The sequence below is a fragment of the Miniopterus schreibersii genome (genome assembly GCF_964146895.1).
Source record: "Miniopterus schreibersii genome assembly, chromosome: 3".
Taxonomy (NCBI): domain Eukaryota; kingdom Metazoa; phylum Chordata; class Mammalia; order Chiroptera; family Miniopteridae; genus Miniopterus; species Miniopterus schreibersii.
The window spans coordinates 63,650,288-63,672,898 of NC_138103.1; the positions used below are offsets into that span (position 1 = coordinate 63,650,288).

General features: G+C 40.1%; 1 protein-coding gene across 4 annotated transcripts in view; it reads left to right on the top strand.

Annotated features, from left to right (window-relative positions):
• Positions 1-2,411: 2,411 nt before the first annotated feature.
• HOMER1 (homer scaffold protein 1) overlaps positions 2,412-22,611 on the top strand; it is a 92,168-nt gene continuing 71,968 nt past the window's right edge. The window contains exon 1 of one of the 4 annotated variants that reach the window (XM_081133817.1): positions 2,412-3,150. In XM_081133817.1, the coding sequence (XP_080989943.1) occupies positions 3,149-3,150 (2 nt within the window). In that variant the 5' untranslated portion in view covers positions 2,412-3,148. Of the gene's footprint in view, positions 3,699-22,611 lie in introns of all 4 variants that reach the window. The other 3 variants (XM_081133816.1, XM_081133818.1, XM_081133819.1) reach the window with 3 other exon arrangements.

The window sequence follows — 22,611 nt, forward strand, 5'->3', positions numbered from 1 at the left end:
AGAGATGTGGCAGAATAAGACTGTAAACCAGAAGTCACAACGAGAGAGTAGAATGAAGTATTTCATAATGATAAGGTGAGCTTCACTTCACATGGACAGAAAGGGCAGGAAACACAGAAAGTAATTCAGTTAAGGTAGGAAATCATTTGTGGAGAAAATTTACTAATAACAGTTTGCGTTTCAATTTGAAACAGCCAACGGCTGACATTATTTGAAGAATGAGATTTACTGTTTTAATATTTTATACATAAGAAGCTCCATTTATTGAAAGATAAATTAGTACATGTTTCTATTAATATGATAGTATATATTAAACAAGTTGTCAATCATGGGTTTCTTTTTGACTAACCTTTGTTATAACCCTAAAAAAACTACTTTTAATATTTCAAGTAATAAGCAAGATCATAATTTCATAATGTGAAGGTAACCAGAAAGCCTGGTTTAGTTACAGATTGGTCCTAACTGTTTTGGCTGGTGTCCTTTAATGATGGGCTCCTAACTTGACCAAGAAAATATAAATGTAGAAAGCTGTAAAACCAGTATTCCTTAATGAGGAATCATGTTAGTAGTTTAATATTAAAAACATTTTTAAAAAGCCACACATGGTATAAATTCTCCAGAGTTTTAGCTTCTTTTATTTAAACTGCATTGGTATCCATTTATAGCTCTCCTAGCAATCACTTTATAGGCTGGTACTCCTATGTCCTGGATTTTCCAGGTCACTTCAGATTTCAAATATTTTGTCTATTGTCAAATGATGGGCCTGGATTTTGGTTTGGAAAATGTGGTCACTGAATTTATAGACTAACTCTGAAATAGCAATGGCCTTTGGCATTAAGTAGTAATTCTATTTCTGGGTCATGACTATCATATTAAATCAAATCTAAATTCATTATTTAAGTCTACCTAATAAGCTATCAAAACAATAAGGACATTTTAAAACTCTGTAGCAATTTGCAATTTGAAAAGCACTCATAATGTGATTTATTATACATACACAGCTAGTAAACCTATAAATGGCTATTCATCCTTGCCATGTAGAAAATGAAAAACAACATACTTAAGAGGTATTGTCATTATATGGCCCAAACTAAGAAATACAAACATAATCTAAATGTGCTTGTGTTAATATCCAAAAAAGGGGGGGAGGGATTTGGTGGTCTTTCTTATTTCTAATTTCCATAGACTAGAACTCATATTCTTATAAACCAGAATCGAGAGGGTACGCTGGCATTTGCTATGCCTATGACGATAACATTGGGTAAACTTTTAAATTTAAGATTGACTGATTATCCTGTGCCAAAACATTACTGTTCTGCAAATAAAAACAGATCATTGGACGGCCTTCTCGTCCTCCCCTATTAATTACTACCCTGTATTGCATTGTAACATTTGTTCACGGCTCCACGCTTTATTCATTGGTGATTCAGGTAGCCGCCGAGAGGTTGGGCGTGGGGTGCAGTTTTACAGTCTGCGTCCAGACTGGCATTATTAACTCTTTCGGAAGTTCAGGTGATTCCTCCCAAGTCTTGTGAGAATCCCTCTATCCCCAGCGATCAGGCTCCCCTCCCACATTCCGCGCCGGGGGGACCTGAGAAGCCCCGGGACGCTGCTGCGAAGAGGTGCGAGTGGGAGCGAGGAGAGCACCCGCCCGGCGCTCGGCACCGTCGCCGTGAATGATTCACTCGCTTTTGGCAACTGCGTTACAAGGAAATCTCCGCCGCTTCCCCTCCGGCGCCTCCCGGGCTGTCTCCCGCGCTCTGGCCTTTAAGGAGAGGCGAGAACAGGTGGGCACCGCGGCGCTCCTGGCGTCCTCCTCCCCCTGCGCCGGCCCTAATTTAGCAGAACTTCCGGCCGCGTGACATCATCCCCCGCACCCCGGTGACGTAAGCGGCGGGTGACGTGTGTGCGGAGAAGAGCGCGCTGACGTTGCTATTTAAAGGTCCTCCTGCGGGGAGGATGGAGACACAGCGCGCGCACCTGGCGTGGGGTGCGGAGGAGGGGGCCGAGGCGGCGGGGAGCCGGGCGGGCAGCCAGCGTCGGAGCGCAGCGCGCCGCCCGCCTGCCGCCGGCCGCTAGGGGCGGGGGGAAGGACGGACGGACGGACTGACGGACCTGACGGCCGGACTAGCTCCCCACGCGGGCCGGCTGCGGGCCGCCAGCCTCCCCGCCGCCCTCTCGGCTGCAGCCTCCTCCCGCTGCCATCAGGGCCCCGCCGGGCCCTCGGGACGAGTCCGCGCCCCAGCCTCCGGCGCCCGACCGCGCAGCCTCCCGCCTCCCCCCGCGAGCAGGGGGAGGGCCCGCTCTCCGGCCCCCCGCCCTCGCCCCCGCCCCCCGCAGCCAGCTCGGCCGCCGCGCGGGGCTCTCGCGGGCGGCGCTGACCCGGGAAGGGGCGCCCTCCGCTCCGCGAGCGGCCGGCGGCGGCGGCGGGCTTCGGGGCCGCCCGCGTCGGGGCTGCTCGGCCGAGCGCGAGCCGGAGGCCGGCGGAGGCGGGCGGCGCGGGAGGGGTGAGGAGGCGGCGGGCCCGGGGACTGAGGCGACGCGTGGCGGCGGCGCGGCGCGGGAGGCGAGGAGCAGGGGCGGCGGCGCTGGAGCGGCGGCTCCCCCGCGGCTCCCAGCCCCGCTCCCCTGCCCCGACTCGGGCGGGCTCCCGCCGACCCTCAGCTCCGTCCGCCGCCGCGCGGCCGGGCCGCCCCGCCCCGCAGCTGGGGGCAGGGTGCCGGGGGCCGCGTGGGGCTCGGCTCTGTGATTCATTCATTCTCCGCCGACGGGAGCCGCGGACCTGCGGGCTCGGGAGAGGAGGGAAGAGTGGGCAGCGGCGAATGAAGGGCCGGGCGGAAGCCGGGCTCCATTGTGCTGGGCGGCGGGGGGCGGGAAGGGGCTGAGGGAGGTGGGGTCGGCCCCCTCCCCCTGCTCTCCGGCATGCGCTGCGCCCCCAGCCTGCTGCCAGCCTGGAAATGGCTCCGCGTGTTCTCGGGAGAATGAATCGAGCCTGCCCAGCCTTCTCTCCCTCCTCCCCACCTCCTCTCCGCCGCGAGGCTTAGGAGGGGGAAGCAGTTAAAAGGCAGGTTCCAATGTGGAGCGCTGCGCGCGTCGCGAGCCGCCGGCCGTGCACGTCGAGGAGATTTCTCTATCGAGCCTTTTTCTAATGTGAGTGCAGGGAAGCAGCGGCATTACTGCCTTTAGGATTTTCATTTTCTCGTAGGGCTCTCAATAAAGCGCACGTCGCATTGGGTTGCACGCTCCACCCCCAGGGACCTGGCGTGGTAGAGAAATTTGAACCCGCAGCCTTAGTAGCACCGAAAAGACCGAGTTCCCCGGCTCTCGGCGAGCGGAGGAGGCCCGGGCGCGATGAGCGCCGAGCTCGCCGTGTGCAGGACTCCGTGAGGCTGGACCCTGCGTTTCCCGACGCGTGCGCTCATTTTGTGGAGTAGAGTTGACCGCTGTCTCCTCCGCGCAGCATTTTGACTCTAATAAGCAAATGCCACCTCTGTCCGAACGTTTTGGTGTTTACGAGAGAGAAATCATTTTACATAAGGGAACTAACTGAATTGTCAGCATTACTGAAATACCTCCAGAAAAGAACCGCGGGGGGTGGAAAAGCAACTGCGAAATAGCAGACGGAGAAAATCCGCTGGAAGTTATTCCGTAGCCTAAGAACAGAAACTTCAGAGCAAGTTTTCATTGGGCAAAATGGGGTAAGGAATTTTGTGTTAACACAGCCTTGAACCTGTTTGTGTATGTGTGTTATTGAGCCACGGTGGTGGTTGTCTGTGTTTTATGTTTTCAGACAAATTTGCCACTTTGCTAAGCTGGCCGTGCTTTAAAAATATAAGTGTGTGAACCTTTTAATAAGTTTTTTTTTGGTTGGTTTGTACAGTGACACCGGAGGTCATAATTAGGAAACATACATTAGTAATATTTAAGAAGACAGCACACCCTGCACGTTCCTGGCCAAACTGCCGCATCAGTTTGTAATCAAAATCCTGTCCTGGTTTTGTTGCCGGCATCTTTCAGGGAAGCGCAGTACTGCGTCCTCCCCGTACTCTGAGAAGAATCGGTTGCACAAAGAAACATTGTAATGACTGGTTAGACCACAGTCCTTGAAAATGATCCAGTGTAAATTGTTACCCTCACTGTGCCCTCTGCTTTGTCCTTGGATATCCAAAGCTAACATGTACAGAATTGATTTATGGGGGCATTAAAATGAAAATCAGAAAGCCTTAGTGCTGTGGGCTCCACAGTGCCCGTGCACTGGCTAAGGGATCCGAGCTTGAATAGGAAAGAGCTTTTTATTGAAGGGACTTGTGCATTTCTTCTGGTGTTTGTTTGTTTTTAAGCTCAGGTCTTCAGTTTGTGTTAACAATGTCAGATCACCTTCTTTCTGATCCAAAGTCAACCAACAGTGCATTTTCCAACCCTTTATTAACTCTTCATGCAGTAAATTGATAAAATGCTAGTGACTCCCTAATGTAAGCCAGAAACCCATTATATATTAATGGAGCAATGATCTAATCATTTCATTGACAGATTGTTGATGTTGTTTGTCAAAGAGAAACTTCTAGAATTTTCTCTATTTTGTGTGTGTGTGTGTGGTTGAACAAACACGTCTAAAATGTACTTAGGGGACAGCGATGGAAAGAATATACTTTGAAATTCATTGTGACAGTTTAGGGGTGTGCACACCTAAACTTACTGTCTTGAAACTTTCGGAGGGAAGTTCTTAGATATTACCTTTTTTTGGAGTTAGAATCTGAAGTTTATTAATTTGAACAAGTTTGAAAATGTAGAACGTATGTTGTAGAAGTCTTTGTCAGGAATTAATGAAAGTGATGATACTAAAATTTAAATGACAATTGATGAGAACATATCTAACTTGCATGATTTGGGGTACTGCTAAGAGCAATTAAAATACCTCATTTTATTTCTAGTGTTTTGTAATGTGAGGCAAATTATTTAACCTGTATGAACTCTGCTTTCTTACCTGTAAAATGAAGGACTCGGCTGAGTTTTAAAATTTTTTCCAGTCTATAAAAGTGAAATTTTTCCCCCCTCCTTTCTGTTTTGGTGATTACTAGTTGGTTTCTTGAAGTAAACCTTTCAGATGGAGAGATTGTTTTCTCTAAGCAGTTTTTAAGTATGTAAGCTGGAAAATAATGACATTTGAAAGATGTTGTGGATGAATTGCACCAATTTTAATAAGAGGAAATATTGAAAAATACTATTCAAAACCTTTGAAATATGGCTTCTCTTGAGAATATGGCTCTTCTGTTTAAAACATGTGAGAGGAAAAAAAAATCAGGTGGCATTTTTTTCATGTTGAAGGCTGCTTTCTCTCTAGACGGTGGAGTGGTAGCATCATGGAAGATAATCGTTTTTCCACAATCTTTAATCTGCAAGAATAGTCTTAATTTTACCAACGGAAGCTTGGGATGAACTTAATACTAAGGGGACTAGTGTTTAATATATGCAAATAAGCCCCCCCCACACACATAGCACACATTTAGATACTTCAGTGTAATTAAATTTCTTTATGAACGTATTTATTCACCCTTTTCTTAATAGTCTTAAAGGTGGACTGGAGAGGAAAAGGAATGTTTATGGCATTATTTTTCTGAATGTCTATAATCAGGGCTATGGCTCTTTCTCATTGATAGACTTAAGCAGCGTTATCCAGAGAGGATGGGTAGGTGAAAGTAGGAGAGCATACCGAGAAGGCATTTGTGGAAGTTTCTACACTCGGCAGGTGTTTATACCTAATAAGTGCAGAATAAGCATAGCCTTCTGCACCTATTTAAAGCAAAAGGAAACAGAGCTTTAAATGGTCTTTAAAGTTTTACCCAGGCCATCCTGAATTACCTTCCTCTAACAGGTATGTAAAATTTAATATAATGGGTGAAGAGTTTCACAGTTTATGACTATATTTTTGACTGTTAGTTTATAATAATAATTTATCATTGCCTTAATTATGGATAAGATTACAAGTCTAGGGGCAAAGCTTAAGCAAAAGGAATTATTTTTAAAGAAAAGGAGTGATTAGTTAGGCAGAAACAAACATGGCTCCTGTAATAGTAGTTTATGAACTATGGTGGAAACGGAAAAGAACAGCTGAAACTGACAGTTGGCAGAGTCTGTCAAAGAATCTTGGATGGTGCCTGCACTGTTTTTAATCACAGCGAAGGCAGTTGAAGTCTTGGTTTGTGAAATAGGTGTATCAGACCCCAAGGAATTAGAGCATGCATGTATGTAAGATAAAGTCTAGGAAGACTTCACAGCGTGGGAGCCCCTGTTAGGTATGACCCCAGTCCTCCAAGTAGTATCTCATAATGAGAGCCGTGAGTCAGTAGCTATTTCGGAACTATTACAGTAGGCAACAGAAACCGAGTAACTTCAGTGAGTTATTTCATGCTACCTTTTGTTTTGCTTAACTCATATTGGCAATTTAGTGCCATCAAGGAAGGAATGGAGAGAATCCTCCCTCCCCTCCCCCCCACTAAGAGTTATTTATAAAATGTGGCTCTCCCTGCTAAGGAGGTCTGGTAACGCTGTTCCTGAATTATCTCACCTGCCTGTGGGAACCTCTGGAAACCCTCTTCTCCACCGTTCCCCAGATAACCTCCTGAAGCATGGAAGTGGGTGCCGCTGCACTGCGACTTGAACTGAGTCCCTTTGCTGAAGCAGGAAGCTGACACCTCCTCTTTCTGCCTTAGGCTACTGGGTGCTGCTCCTTGGGAGCTACTAGAGCAAAAATAAGGAAATCTTGGTGCAGCACTGCAATATGAACAGGCGTTGTTGCAAAGGCAATCATTTCTGACATTGGAGAAGTCAGATACAAGTCCTTAATTTTTTATTTGTTCATTTTACCAATTTTGAACCCCCATCATACGGCATTTACAGTAGTAGCTCAGTGCTGATACGGAGACTAGCAGAATGGGTTCCTTCCTTCAGGGAGTTTATACTTTGGAAGTTGGGAAGACAGTCAAGCCTAAAATGGAAAAGTACAGCGAAATGTCTAAGGGGCTACAATGTAGGTTTATAATTCCGCAAAGAGGTACAAAGTGGGTGTGTCATTAGCTGGCGAGGGAAGGGTAAAAAAGCTTTTGTGGAGGAGGTAACATGTATTAAATAATGAAAGATGAGCGGAGGTGGGCCTTGTAGACAAATGAGAGGGCATTCAAGGCAGAGGGAACAGTGTGACTGACTGCACAGAGACACGGAGCTACAAAAGTTTGGCGTGATGAACTTGGTTTTTTAGGGCGTAGCAAGAGATAGACCTAGAGCCTTATGCAGATGCCAAGGTAGAGAGCCTTGTAGGCCAAACAAAAGAAGGTGTATTTCATGCTGTTTTGGGCAATGGACCATTATAGTAAGATACACAGTTTTACCTCAAAATCTAGTGCACACGTGTATAAATGATAAAATGTCATGAAATAATTCGTTTTGTGTGATGCATTCTGGTATTTTCTATTGTATTTTTTAAGAAAAATTATAGCAACTGGTAATTTGAAAAACACTGGTCTTGGCTGTGGGAACCACTAAAGAGTTTTAAGCAGAGTAGTTCCATGAAGGGTCAGGGAAATAGGATGATAAAACAGTTTTAACAGTCACTTAAGATTTGGTTTTGTATGTTGTGTCCTGTGGAAACACAAGCGAGATAAAGGAACCCTGGCTAGGGAGGAGAAGTGGATAGCTGGGCAGGCCCTGGAAAATTCCACGGTAGAGGGAGGGAAGGATGGTGATGAGTTCAGCATGGTCATCTGAGCCGGACTTTTTCATAGTTAGGGCATTTCATGTGCAGAGGTAAAAATGTAGGACATGGCATGGTATGTTCCTAGCAGAGCTGCTCACTCAGATGGACTATGAAACAGTTAATTTGAGACTTTAAAGGACTTTTAAGTCCTTTAAAAGGAACTTTCTAGCTTGCATACAAACCTCATGGAAAGTAAAAGTGAGAACATTTTAAAAATTCTACCAAGCAAGTAATTAAAGGGTACTTGGAGTTGCCAATAAGATTTGCCTTGTAAGCTGACACGTTATTTGTCCTGTCACTAACATAGAATTATAATTATATATCTATCAGCATATATTAGGAGGCTATCAACCATAAGAATAAAAGAGATTGCTTATTTTAAGAATAGGCCCCCCTCCCTTTTATTGAAATATGATTGACATATAGCATTGTATACAATGTAATGATTTGACACATGTATATATTATGAAATAATTACCATAGTATAATTAATATTCACCACCTTACACAGTTACAAATATTTTTTCTTGTGATGAGAACTTTCATGAGAATAGGTTTATTTTTTGAATATGTTAATGGAAAAGTTGGGCCACCCCACTCTTAATGAAATTTTGAAATAACTTTGTTTATTTTTAGGTTTCTTTTTGAGGTAACATATACATGGACAAGGTCACCTTTGCTCTTTGCAAAGTCCTTTTTCCCCAGTCTACAACCTATCGTATCTATAACCTTTTGTTCCATGTAGTGAGGACTTTAAACCTGGCTCCTCTTTGCTATTATTTCCTTTTATCCTTGTGAGTTCACCCTCTTTTCCCTCGTCCTAGTGATATAGGCAGGGATAATAGCAGAGGACTGTCACGGCTTTTCTGCTGGCTACAGTGCATTTACCCTCTTAAAGGTAGTAGAAGAAATTTTAGCCCACTCCCACCCCTAAACTCCTGTCTTCCTGACTTTGCTCCTGTAATTTTCTTCTTATCTGCCAGCTTCGGTTTGCTTCAGCGTTGGGACTGTCAGTCCTCATCTGAGCTGCCCTTCCCACACCAAAAAAAAACGAGGGGAGAAATTTCCTTTTCCAGATCTGGTGGTGATGGGGTGGGGAGGCTATCCACTCGCAGGTGACAGGTCGCAGTCTCTGTATGAGAGAGCAAGTCGTGGTGCCATGCCATGATGCAGGAATATTACTGTTTAAATCTGTAAATACGATAGAGTGTCTTTTTAAAAAGCTAGATTTGATTCTAGAGTTTTAAAAACGAAAATAAGAACTTTTTGAAGAGTTTTTCATATTCAGCAGGACACAAATGGATTGAGGTGAATCAGGATTATGGTACTTGAGTATTTGAGCAACGCTCTTAGTAAGACTGTAAACTGATCAGGGTTGGTCACGTTAAGAACCTGTACATTCACTTTTGGGAGGAGCGAGTACTATTAGAGCTGGGATCATTTGGGCGACAATGGATACAGTACATGATGTTTTTGGCTCTGGCCTGAGGTTTTTATGAGAATGAAATAGTGATTATGAGTAGCCCATTAGGATGTGATGGTGTAATTCTTGAAAGCAAGGTGTATTATGTCATTTTGATTAGTCATATTGTGTGGACATTAATTTCTTTTAAGAACATCCTATTGATCGTGTTTCTTTTTCTTTCACTTGTAGTTTTTTTCTTTATTTTGATTTCCTGGCTCTTGAATAGAATTACTAAGTCAAACTTTCACAACAAACTTGCAGACCTGTCATGAGCGAACAAGTGTATATCCAAAAATATCCTTTTCAAATTATAAATATGTAAAGGGCGTGTTTAGGGGAATCTCTTAATTTTGGTTCAGTACCGTAACTTACTAGTTTAATAATTTTGAAATGAAGTCACAGTATAAATCTGATTAGTGTGACTTTTATTTTGGGGGGTTAGAGAATCATGGAAGTTGATTTAGGCTAATTACCTGAAATATTATTCATGGCAGTTAAGGGATTGACAAATGAAACTCTCTTTATGCATAGTTTGTAAACTCAGTTTAGTTTTAAGTGAATGTCTCAGATGAAAAAAGGTGGTTAACTTTCAAAAGGTCCAGCCTCCCTACTGCTGTGTGATTCCCCCCCCCCCCCCCCAGACCTCTGGTGTTTAGTTGAAATATTTATTTTTGTTATTTAAGATTATTCCAACTCATTGGACAGAAAGATGAGTAGGAAAATGAGCTCCAAATGTTTAATGTTTCCTGATATAATTTAAATGACGATATAAGATACTTTAGATAGCTTTATTCCTCAATTAGTTAGGCTATGTTTGGTTGATTGAAATGTGCAATTTCTTTTTGTGTTGCACATTTGAAATGCCTTATGACCTGTGGCTTACACAGTACAATGACACTGTAGTTCATGAGGTTGATTGTGTCCATGGAATAAGCAAAATATTCCTAGAGATCAAAAGAGACTTCTCTGTTAAATTTTGAAAAATGTTGTGTAAGATTTTAGGCTCATTAAGTATCTTTATTTCAAAAGAATCTCCATATGGATAAAAGTATATAGATTGTATCCTATCTGTAAGAATTGAGAAAAAAATGTTCAAATCATACTTAATGGGCACTGTAGAAGTAGGTAAAAAATTTAAAAAGCTAATCATTCAGTGTTTTTCAGCATGTAAATAGTATAGTTAGAACCTTAATTTTAGGCAAAAAAAAAATCTTAATTTTTAGAGCACACCTCTGTATATTATAAAATTAGAACATCCATTATCACTCTCTGTTAAAAGAGACAGATATATCAGAGAACTTATGTTCTAGTTGTAGCTCCTCTTTTCCCCATTCATCATAAGTCTGACACGTTGGTCATTTCTATGCTCTCTACTAAAATACCTAAGAAAGAAGGTGAAATTGAGAATTGTCAATGCTGCTTGTTTTCAGCAGCATGTTTGAGAGGTGAGGTTAAAATTATTGACGTGTGTGTAGATACATACATATATATATATATACATATATATATATGTTTTTAAAAATACTTTGCCTTTTCTTTCCACTTATATATTATTTCTCATCTTCTTTTAAAAAGTTTTTAAAAATCTCACTTGTCTGGTAAGTATAATTTAGAATTAATTTTACAGGGACAGGTATAATTTAGAATTGCTTTTACTTCTCTTTAGTGACCTTGCAAAGAAAAAAAATAACAAACTCTTCTTTCTTGCATGGTTTTTATTTGTTTTTTTGTGTTTTTCGTAATAATGGATTATGGACCCAGAACTAACATTTGACTTAAGAACTCAATTTCATTTACACTTAACTATCTTTTTTTTTTTTTTTTTAAGGTAGGCTACTGGAAGAAGGAAAAGAAGTCAATGTTTTCTTTCCCATATCAGAAAATAAAATTACTTATAAAATAAAAAACCTTAGGAATCTAATCAATATTTTCTCTTCATAGTACAGTTTACCTTGGCACTTTCTCTAGCTTTAAAAAATCACCTTAATCCCTTAACACCTAATATTAGCTTTAAAAAAATAGCTTTGCTTATGGGCATTGTCTTTTAACATTCCTTTATAAAACATGAAACATTTCCGTGTTGTCTTTGAAAAGGATTGGCATCCAGTTCCTGAAGGCAGACGAGTTGTAAGAATTGAGGGCTTTTTGTAAAATTGCCAAACAAGAGTTAGATAGAAATTAAGCTCAAACGCTGTGCTGAGGAACCATAGATACCATCCCAGCTTTCATTACTTTATAAGGTCACTCTAAGTCATGTTTATTATGTCATGTCTGTTGGCACATCTGGATCCATGTGTTCACATGCCTCAGAGTCCAGAGAGCTGTAGAACAGTGTCCTTGATTCCGCCTCCACCCCCAGCTCACCTCAGAGAAGGGCTTGCTTCTGATTTGTCCCTGTTTTTAGTAGGAGAGCCTTAACAGAAATGAACTGAGAGGGACAGCTCTGGTACAGATCTCTATGGGTACTAAACATTGCATTTCCTGAATGCTTAGTTCATAGTATAGTGCACATATACAGTGTAGGTTGAAAGGATCTGGGAAATGAGGTGCGATTTTTAGTATAGAGAAAATCCTGATTCCCAGCAGTTGGATATACAGTTAGTTGTACCAGTTATTTTTCTGATAATTTTTCTAGGTAAGCTGTTGGATCCTTCCACCTTTACATTTATGTGCACCTCAGTCTTACTTAAGTAGTTATTGTCTTCCTTCTGTTACACAAGTATTTGCAAGTAAGAAGTTTAAGGGTTATTCTTAAAAAGGCTTTTTTTGTGTGAGTTAGAATCTTCTGCCCTAGTTACTTTCAGTTTCCCCCATTAGGCTTTTAATAACAGTCTCTAGGAAATTATCTTAAGTGGATTTGACTATCAAAGAACTCAAAGTACTCATTAGAAAATTTCTGTCAGTCATTCTTCCTTTAGGGAAGGTAAGCCTGTACATTACTAAACTTATACAGGACAATTATTTTGAATCTACTGTAATATTTCAGTGTGCTTAGCCTATTCCTTTACCTTCTATGCTTTCTTTTTGCTTATTTTGTAAAACTGCTGTTTTCTGTACTACTCTGTTGTTAAGAATTTCTGTCACGTGACTTTTAACATTAAAATTCATGTGCTTTGCTCAGTCACCCTGCCAGCTCCCAAGATGTTTACAGAACAAGGATTCCATCTACTCCTGTTGACTCCGTGTTGCCAGGGATCTATATACATTCAGCTGAATGAGAAGACTCCCAAGTCACCCTTAAGTTCATCTGTCTTGAGGTTCTGCTGATTTAAAAAAAAAAAAGTGGTTCTAGACCTTGCAGACTGCCTTTTTACTTATTCCACTGATAATATATAAAATTATAGTTTTCATTTTTTCATTTAGTATTTTATTAATGCTTAGTTGATATTTATTGCTATACCTATGTTAGTAAGAGGAAAATAACACATTAATGACAGCAGTGCTGCTTAGTTTTATTTGGTGGTCTGTTGGTATATTCTGAGTAATTTATGGGAGGTTCTGCAGCTATGAAATGGCAGAACCTGTGCTAGATCCTCCAGCTCCGCAGTGCTCTTACCATTAGTTCAGCAGATCCTAAATGGATGCTCACATATATAAAGATTCAAATAAAGAAGGGTGTCTAACCCTTCATAGTTTAAAAAAAATCTGACTTATTGCAATCTTAGTATCTTAGTAGTGAGTTCATTAAATATATCTTGTTTTCCTTTTAGATGGGTCTGAAAGAAACTGTATTCTGATTTTAGTGTACTTAAATCTCTGCTCAATGCATTATATTTTGAGTACACTGAAATATCTCTCAAAAATGATTTTTTGTTATTACATGGTATAATTTCCAAAGTTGATATTAAATTGTAAATTCCATTAGTCAAAGCTCTCTTAACTGCCCTTGTAGTTACTGGGCACATGAGCCAATGAAATGCTTAAGTAGGCAGGGTCTACTTCTCTGAAGACATCAGATCAGAAAAAGAAAGCTTGACATGTTATAGCATACTGGACAATTTCTGTATCATCATGAGATAGCTGTAAGTTACTTGATTCCCTAGAATTCATGAGAGAAGTTTGGAGCATATTGTATACAAATATAAATTATTTTGTGTATGTAATTATATTCCTCAGAGGTCCCAAACTCTGAAGCCGTCATTGGCGGGGCAGAAAAATGTTTGAACCTATAAGGTAGAAGGCAGTAGAGATTGGTGTGGACTGTGGGAAAGTAAAGAGAACATGTCCTGCCTAAAGGCATTTATATCCAATGTGTTCTAAAAACCTTTTGGTGAAAGAAACACATCTGAAGCCTAATGTCTTTTTTATTTAGCAAACATTTTTTGAGTTCCTGCTATGTACTAGTGACTGTGATACTGTAATCTAGATCAGATACAGTAAGTTTAGAAATTCTTAAACTCTTGACTAAGGAAGGTAGACCAGAGCATAGTAAGACAGTGGCAGAAATTAACATTAGATTAGTGGTTCTCAGTTTTGAATCTGAATCAGAAAAACCTCTAGAGGGCCTGTTAAAAACACATTATTGGGCTTCACCCTGAATTTTTGATTCAGTGGGAGTGGGGCTCATGAATTTGCTCTTCTAACAAATTCCCAGGTGATGCTGATGCTACTGGTCCAAGGACCTAAGTGTCATTGCATTTGATAAATGAAGCTTACACATATGAGAAACTTTGTCTCTTGAAGAGCTTCAATGATTCTTGAAGATTTTTTTCCCCCTACTTGCAATTTGCAAAAATTGGAATTTTGAACTAAGGAGAAAAACCCTGATTTGAGCCACGAATCTATTTTTTATAAGGTAAAAGATCCAGGGCAACTTGAAACTGATCTCTATCTCTTTAAACCTGATTACTTTCAGCAGTACTTACCAGTTATGCTCATTTCTTATTCAGAGTGACTTCTGCTTTCTGGAATTTCTAAGTGTATTGTTTTTAAAACTATCTGACACTACTGTGACTCCTGAAGTTTTATGCATTTGAAGGAAGTATGGTTTCCTTCTAAGTTATTTATTCTGCTTAGTTTGTTCGCATGGCATAGTATTAGCTCTCTATTGTTGTGTGACAAATGACCACAATTTTAGTGGCTTAAAATAACACCCATTTATCTCTCAGTTCCTGTGAATCAGGAGTCTGGTACCTTAACTGGGTGCTCAGGGTCTCAAGACTGCAGTCAAGGCATGTGATGGCTGAATTTAGTTCCTTGCAGCTTTAAACTCAAAAAGGCTGTGTATTTAAGGCCAGCAGGAGGCGCCTGCCATGGTACATCTTTTAAAGGACTCAAGTCAGGGCCACTCAGGATAACCTCCCTTTTGATTAACTGAAGGTCAATAGATTAGTGATGTAATCACCCATGTTATTCCATCTTTTTCACCGACACTCCAGGGGAGAGTTTTATGCAGGAAGTGTCCAACAGGTGGCAGTAGTTTGGGGCCATCTTAGAATTCTAGCGTCTACATCATCACATCAAATACCTGTGCATATTTTCTTAATACTCAAATATTAACATATCTATTTCATATTTTTTAACTTTTCAAAATCTATAGCCCTCTGCACTCCTGCTCCAGTATGGATTGGTTACTTTCTAGGCATTCTGTGTAGTCCTTATACTAGACCTTCCCTTAATTTTTTTTTTTGGGGGGCGGTGGGGGGACATTCTCTCTCCTGTTTCCTGGACACTATGCTCTTTTTTTTGGTTTACCTCTTTGTCTGAAGCTTGTGTTCCTATAGTGACCTGAAAGTGACTAGGCAGGAGATAACTTTTTTGAGACATAGTATATGTGATGTGAAAGTGTCTTCCCTCCTTCCACCCTTCCTTAATTGAATCTAGATCTCTAGACAGGAAATAGTTTCCTCTATTTTGAAGGTACTGATCTATTGTCTTCTAGTTCACAGTGTTCCTGTTGAAGGCTGCTTTTTCTGATTCCAGTTCCGTCATGTGTGACTTTCTTCCACTTTGGAAAATTTTAGGATTTTCTTTTTTTTCTTGCTGTTCAAAATTTTATGATTATATAGTATTGGGTTTGGGGGATTTATGGTTTCCTTTTTTAATAATTATTATATGTACTTTTGGTCACTGATGGGTCCTTTCAGTTTGTTAACTCCCTAAAGTTTGGGAGCTTTTCTTCTATTTTTAAAAAATATCGTATATTTTCACTCTTCACTTTATGAACTGTTAGTTGGATGGTAGAGCTTTTTGTTTCATCTACCATTTTCCTCTTTATACTTCCATTGGATTTTAAATTTCCACTTTTAATTTCCAAGTCCTGTCTCTCAACATCTCTTTTACTGGAGGACATTTATAGTGTTTTGAGGTTTTGTTTTCTATTCCCTAAGTGTTCTTTTGTGTTTCTTTTTTGTTTGTTCAATTTCTTCTTTCATGTTGGACACGTTCCTGGAATATGATCCTCAGCTATGTACAAGAGTGAGATACTAAAAAGCTGATCAGAAGCTTTTTGTGACTCATTGAGGCTTGTCACCAGTGGGCTTCATTTAGGTGGTGAATCAACTTCTTTTCATGGGTGGTCCCCAGGTGTCAGCAAGTAGAGATCTGTTCTCTGAGTTTTTGGTCTTTTTTCTGAGACTGTTCAATTTCTCTGGAGAACTGTCCTTTAATATATATATATACACCTCTTGGCATTTTGAGAGCCAGGTAAGTTATTCTTTCATTATATGCCGAGGAGGCATCGTACCTGCTGTAACCTGGGAACAGTGAAGGGGAGGGTTTTTGAGGGGCATGGTTCAGTTTGCAGTGGGTCTCTCAGTGCTCCTATTTTGGGCCTCACTCTTCTCTTCTGCTGTTGGGAAAGGTAGTTGCTTCACTCTGAAGGGCAAGGAGAGGGAAGGGGATTCTCAACGGCTCTGTTATTTAAACTTCCAATCAACTCTCCAGTTTCAGCCCCATACCTCTTCTGCTGTCCCTTTGTCTCTAAATTTGGCCGGTAAGTGGTTCACTTATAGTTCCCTCTTTGCAGGTACTTGACAGTTTCCTTGGTTTTGCGACGCCAGGTACTATTCCTGCTTTCAAAACTGTTAAAATTGGAAGTGACAGCCCTGGCCAGTGTGCCTCAGTGGTCAGAGCATCGGCCTGAGAACCTGAAGGGTCTCAGGTTTGACTCTGGCCAAGAACACGCACCTCCATTGCAGGCTCGCTCCCCGGCCCCATTTGGGGTGCGTGCTGATGTGTCTCTCTCACATCACTATTTCTGTCTCTCTCGCTCTCCTTTTCTCTCTCCCTTCCATTCTCTCTGAAAAAGCAATGGAAAAAATATCCTCAGGTGAGGATTAAAAAAAAAAAATTAGAAGTGACACTGGTACATAAGTATTCTTCGGCGTTATCGGTTTATAGCTTCTTTCCCCTTCACTTTCATTGTAGTGGAATTTCAGAAAAGGAAGATAAATGTGTGCAATTAATTTTCCGTGTTTAACCAGGATCACTGAGGCTTAGCATTTGAATTTATATAAGGCATCTTTCAGAATGTGTTGACACTGTTGACGGTTAATTGATTAGAATTTAGTGGATGATAAAGTGTTGGCTTTCCAAAAGTCTCTCCCTCTTACCAACACCTGAAAACTCAATGCATGGTGTAAGCACATCTTAAAATTAAAAAGTTAAAATTGGTCATCATTCCAAACCTCAGCAAAACAAAGCACTTACTCTCTCAACTGTGTTGGGTAACTAAGGTGTTGCTATAGTTTATCCCCTAACACTGTGCCTCTTGAGCACTTGCAACAAATATTAAGCACTTAATTTGTGTTATGAGTCATGCAAGGCACTGGCAATACAAAGACAAGTAGACAGCCATATAAACAAGAAATTACTGTGATTTAAGTGCGGTAATAGAGATGCACATTGTCTTTGGAAGCTCAGAGAAGGAAGTGCCCACCTCCACCTGGGAGAGTCAGAGAAAGCTTCACAAAGCCACTGTTTGTTCTGAGCCTTAAAGAACAAGCAAGAGTGGATGGGGTGGGGAGAGGGAAAATGTGTGAGCGGCTTGCTAGGGCATTTTAGGCAGAGGGGTGTCAAAGGTAAAGCTTCAAAGGTAATGTTTGCTAGTTAGAAAGTTAAGGTGGTTGGATATAATTGTATATAGTATACAAGTAGGTTTGACTAGAAAGTCCATTCAGGACCAGATGATGGCTGTGCATTGTGTTAGAGGTTTTTACTTTTCCTCTAGATTAGTGGGCTCCATATATTTTTCATAGGGTACCCATATCAATGAAGGATTTTTGAGCATACCCCTTCATATATGTATATTTATAAATTATGTGTCCTATTATATGTATGTATTATAAAATATACAAAAAATAGATGTAAAAGAGGAGAAAAACTCTCTTCCTGTAACCCACTTTAGAGGCCATTGCCGTGTTTAGATTAACTACTGAGGCTGCAATACGGAGGAAGTTTCAGACTTGTGGGAGGGGTTGTGTGTGTGTGTGAGTGAAATGGGTGGGGGTCTTGGGGACCCTCAGATTTAATTGTGTAATTGGTAAATTGCAGCAGTTTAGTCAAGAATAATGGCTTGACTTAAGATAGAGTAGAACATGCTGAATTCGGTAGAGATTTAAGTAGTATCTACAGGAGTTGACATTGAACTATATCGCTATAGAGGGGTAAGGAGATTGGCTTGGCTAGCCATTAGTTGAGATATGGAACCAGAAGAAGAGAAGCGAATTTGCAGTGGGGTGCGATGACAAATTGAGTAAAAGCTGAAGTATCTGTGGCCATCCACGTGAGAATGTCTGTTGTTCAGGATAGAACTGGGCTGACGCTAGAGTTTTGGGAATCATTAGAATATGTAAGTATTAGCTGAAACTATGGATGAGCTCATTCAGGGTATTTATAGAAAAGAGCAGATCAGATCTCTCAGGGAGAATAGTCATTTAAGGGGCAGGCGAAGGAGCTGGGAGAGCTGTCAGGCTAAAACAATGACAGAAGTGTCAAAAGGCCAAGAAAGGGAATTTCAAGAATTGAGTTGCCAGGATCAAATGTAAGAGACACATCAAATGAGGCAAAAAGTACCTATTAGTTTGGGTAAATAGCGGTCCTTTAACAACCTTACCTTGAGAAGTTTGATCAGCTGGGGATGGAAGCCCAATTGCCATGGAGTGATGGTGCTGATATAGAAGGAAGCAGGGACCAGAAGTGTAGACTTCTTTTAGACTTCGAAATAGAGTGTAGCTTCAGCAAACTCTAGAGTTTGGGAAGTCCTTTTGGTTTTGTTTTCAAAATGGGATTAAGGATTTTTTTCAGCCCTGGAAAAAGGAGTCCATAGCTTAGGGGTATTTAAAAATTCCAGTGAAGAAGAATAATTACTTAGGAAAGAGATGGGAGAAAATGCAGTAGGGATAATTACTGCGGAAAGAGGTGGGAGGGCATGCAATCTGGAGCACAGGTGGAGTAGTCAACCTTAAATAGGAGGCTAGGAGGCATGTCTTCCCCATAGATTGGAGGGAAGGATGTGAGGAAGGATATGCTTAGATTAAGTTTGTGGTTAAAGAGCAGAAGACTGGGAGGGAGTTCCTAAGCTGGGGGACTCCATTTCCTCAATTCATTCCTTGATTTATTTAACAAATATTTATTAAGTACCTACTATGTGTCAGGCACTGTTCTAAGTGTGTGAGATACACCTGTGAACAAAGAGCTTTGCCTTCACGGGCATAGACTCTAGAAAATGGTAAAAGACAAGGCCATTTGCTGAGAATTTAGAGAATGAAGTTTGGGCAGAGCATAGGGAAGAAAGGTGAGGAATGGGAGAGATTGCTGACCATAAACAACCAGGAGCTTGGGGGGCCCAATTGAGGTTACAGCCCCATGTTTGGTGCTCTTACTGTTGAAGCAGAGTCTAAATCTAGGTTACTGCTGTACCTGAGGAGCAAGAACTGTGTGTCAGAATGGTTTTCATGGTCTCCATTCTGCTAAAATGAAACATGAAAGAAGTATGTTCAATTTTTGTAGTGTTCTATTCAGAGTTATTTTAAATACCACTTTTTCCTCCTCAATTGCACTTTTCCTTCTATAGGGAACATTCTGTTATCTTGGGAAGCCAGCCTAGTATTACGCTTGCCAGAATGCCACCATTTTTTTAACAGTTGATGTCTCTTTTGTGGAGAGTCCTGTGGAAACCTAGTCCTGGGGAAAGTCTTGGAGCTCTCCTGAGGCCTGGGACAACATTTAATATTTATCTTCTCATCCCTGCTCATGCCCTGTGCACATCCTGTACACAGCACATGTGCACTCATGGGGGACCAATGTAGCAGGGTACTTTAATAAGTTGTTTTCTTCTTGTTTTATACCTATGAATGTCACAGAAGTGAATTGATGGGTGTAAGCACTTGTACATTGCCCTGATTCCTACTGAGAACTCAGCATGTTACTTACTATTTTGGATACAGTTTTGCAACTTTAATTTTTTTCCATCTTCTTACTTTTAATCATACATATTTATATTTTTATATTTGTATATTCTTTATATTTTAATGATTTTTAAAATGACTTTCTTGCAAGCGTCATATAGTTGAGTGTTGCTGTATAGCCAATCTGATAGTCTCTGCCTTTTGATTGGGGTGTTTGGACTATGTACACTTAATATGATTATTAGTATAATTGGATTTAAGTCTACTTGAGACTGTTTAAAGGTTTTTCTTTGTTGTTGGTATAGAGCAATTTAATTATGATGTCCATTGTATAGCTTTGGATTTGTTGAGCTTCTTGGGAATTACTGCAACCATAATTTCTTCAAATATTTTTCTCATCCCTCCTGTCTTTAAGGGCTTCAGTTGCATGTATATTAGGCTACTTGAAGTTGTTCCATAATAATTACATTGATACTGTTATTTTTAAAGTTCTTCTCTGCTTTGAGTAGCATCTTCCAATTTCTTGTTCTTTACTCCCATAACCTTTATCTGTAGTTAAATCTACCTCTCCCACCTTCTAAGGACACTTGTGATTACATTTAGGATCCACCAAGATAATCTAGCAGAATCTATCTCAGAGCCTTAACTTAATCACAGCTGCAAAATTTTGTTTGCCTAATAAGGTGCCATTCACAGATTCTCTGTATTAGGACCTAGATATCTTTGGGGGCCATTATCCAACCTCCCACAATCATCTAAAGAGGATATCACCACATCCTAATTTTCAAATGTTAGAATGTTTGTTACGCAGTCTTACATTAAAAAGTCTGTCCGTTTACTAAAGTCTTCTGTTTATACCCCTTTCCATTGACTCTTAACAGTTTCGCCTAGGGAAGTATGTTTGTCCTTCTAGCCAAATCCATGGCACAGATATTTACTTATGTTGATTCACAAGAAAAAGAGTCTTAAAATAACTATTTTCAAAGAACTTTCTATAGTGGTTTATACAACTGATTTATAAAACTTGTTTTTAGAGAATCTAGCCTTTCTGCACGTGCATGCAGGAATCCTGTAATGGTTCAGACAGCTTTTACAGAAAGTGTATACAGCTTCTCCACAAGTACAGCTAGTTAGGGAATTACATTTTTAACAATGAGGGGAAACATTTTCCTGGAAAAACTCCCTTATCAGAGGTGAAATGTTTAATAAAATCCTGGAATAATTAAATTCTTAGATGTTTTTGCTAGAAAGAAACCAAATGAAGATAGAAAAAACAGTGAAGGCGGGATGGGGGGTAGGAAGTATTTTTGCATATGTATAGCTATTTTATTAAAATATGCATATTTTTTTATTTAATATAATATTTTTCACAAATGCCATGTGTGATTAAGTGTAGCCAGTGTATGAAGCAGATGTGAGATACTTTGGAATTAATAACCCCTAGTCTCCAAGACCAGTGCTTTCACCTCACACAAGCTAACACTTACTATTGTCTTATTCTGTTATACAGGTGAAATCCTTTCAAAATACAGATCAGAATTATCTTCCCTTACAGAAGGAAAGCTCAATAACTATAATTGGCATGACTGAAAATAAGTTTTGGGGTTCTTCCAAACCACGCTATCATTTTAATGAAGTCTTATAGAATAAATAGTTTTCAAAGTACAGGTAAAAGGGTACATGGTACCAGTGTACCTATATACATTCCATGAAAACACTGAAGTACTCCTAACAGTGCTTAACGTGCATAGTAATCATAGTTGTGTGGCTGTATTATCCCACGTCTGTCAACAAAATTCCAGGCAAGGGCCAGGTGAGAGTTTGGTTACAGAAGTGAACTCAGGTTTATATGACAAAAGAATTTTTCCCATTTGAGGAGTCAGTATAGATGAAGGGGCGGGCTCTAGAGCCTGACTCCACCATGTGTCATCTTAAGCAAATTATATACCTTCTCGATGCCTTGGGTTTCTCATCCTCAAAAGCGGGATAATAGCAACTCATAAAGGTTGAGAGGATTACATAATACAGAACTAGTGCTTATAACAGTGTCTGACCATGTGACAAGCTCTCAAAACTGCTCATTATAACCAAAGAATTTACCACATATCTATTTTATAAGTTTAGGTTTTTGTTTTCAGGCTTAAAAGTGGCACATTTGAGTTCCTCAGTTTGAATTATGCAATCTATGGCTTTCCTCCTTTGGCACAAATGATGAAAGTTGTTAATTTGTGTGCTTGTTAATTTTTAAAAGGGAAATGGTTGAGATAAGCACATCATTCCAGTTGCAAGAGGTTAAAAATGATCAACTTTCTTCTGCTATTATTACTTTTTAAAATTCAGTAACTTGTTTAAGCTAATCAGTTTTTATTATATTAGGTCTGTAATCTTTCAATTTCTGTAGAGCATTTCCAATAATTTTTATAATCAGGAGCAAGGTAATAAAGCAGGACATTTAAAAATATAGTATTGCAAAGGAACATGAATAGATGTAGCAGACACCTGAGATGAGATCATTACTAGAGTGGAAAGCAGAACATGGCTGAGTTGGCACGTGAGCGAGAAGTGTGTTGACTTGTAGTCTTGTTTGGGTATAGTAGCAAGCAGACACATTTTTTCCTAGCACTGTCATATGAGATACTAAGTAATCCCGGTATCCAGTAAGAGTGTCTTTTATCGATATGTTAAAAAATTCAAGGGGAAACTTTAAGTCTTAATTCATTGAAGGCTTTCTTCTAGGGAATTGCGATAAACAGAAATTTGTCTTCTTACTGTATTACTAACATGGGGGGAAACTTTAGTCTTAGAGAATTTAGAATAGTTAACATGTTCCTTAAACAAATACTTTTGATACTTCTGCCAAAGTACCTCAATAGTAGAAAAGAGTGAATGCATTTAGGATGCTGGAGATAGAAGGTCTCAATTTTTTAAAAAATTTATTGGGGTGACATTGGTTAATAAAATTACATAGTTTTTAAATGTACAGTTCTATAATCAACTGTATATTGCATTGTGTGTTCACATATATATTTGTGTAACCACTAAGATTA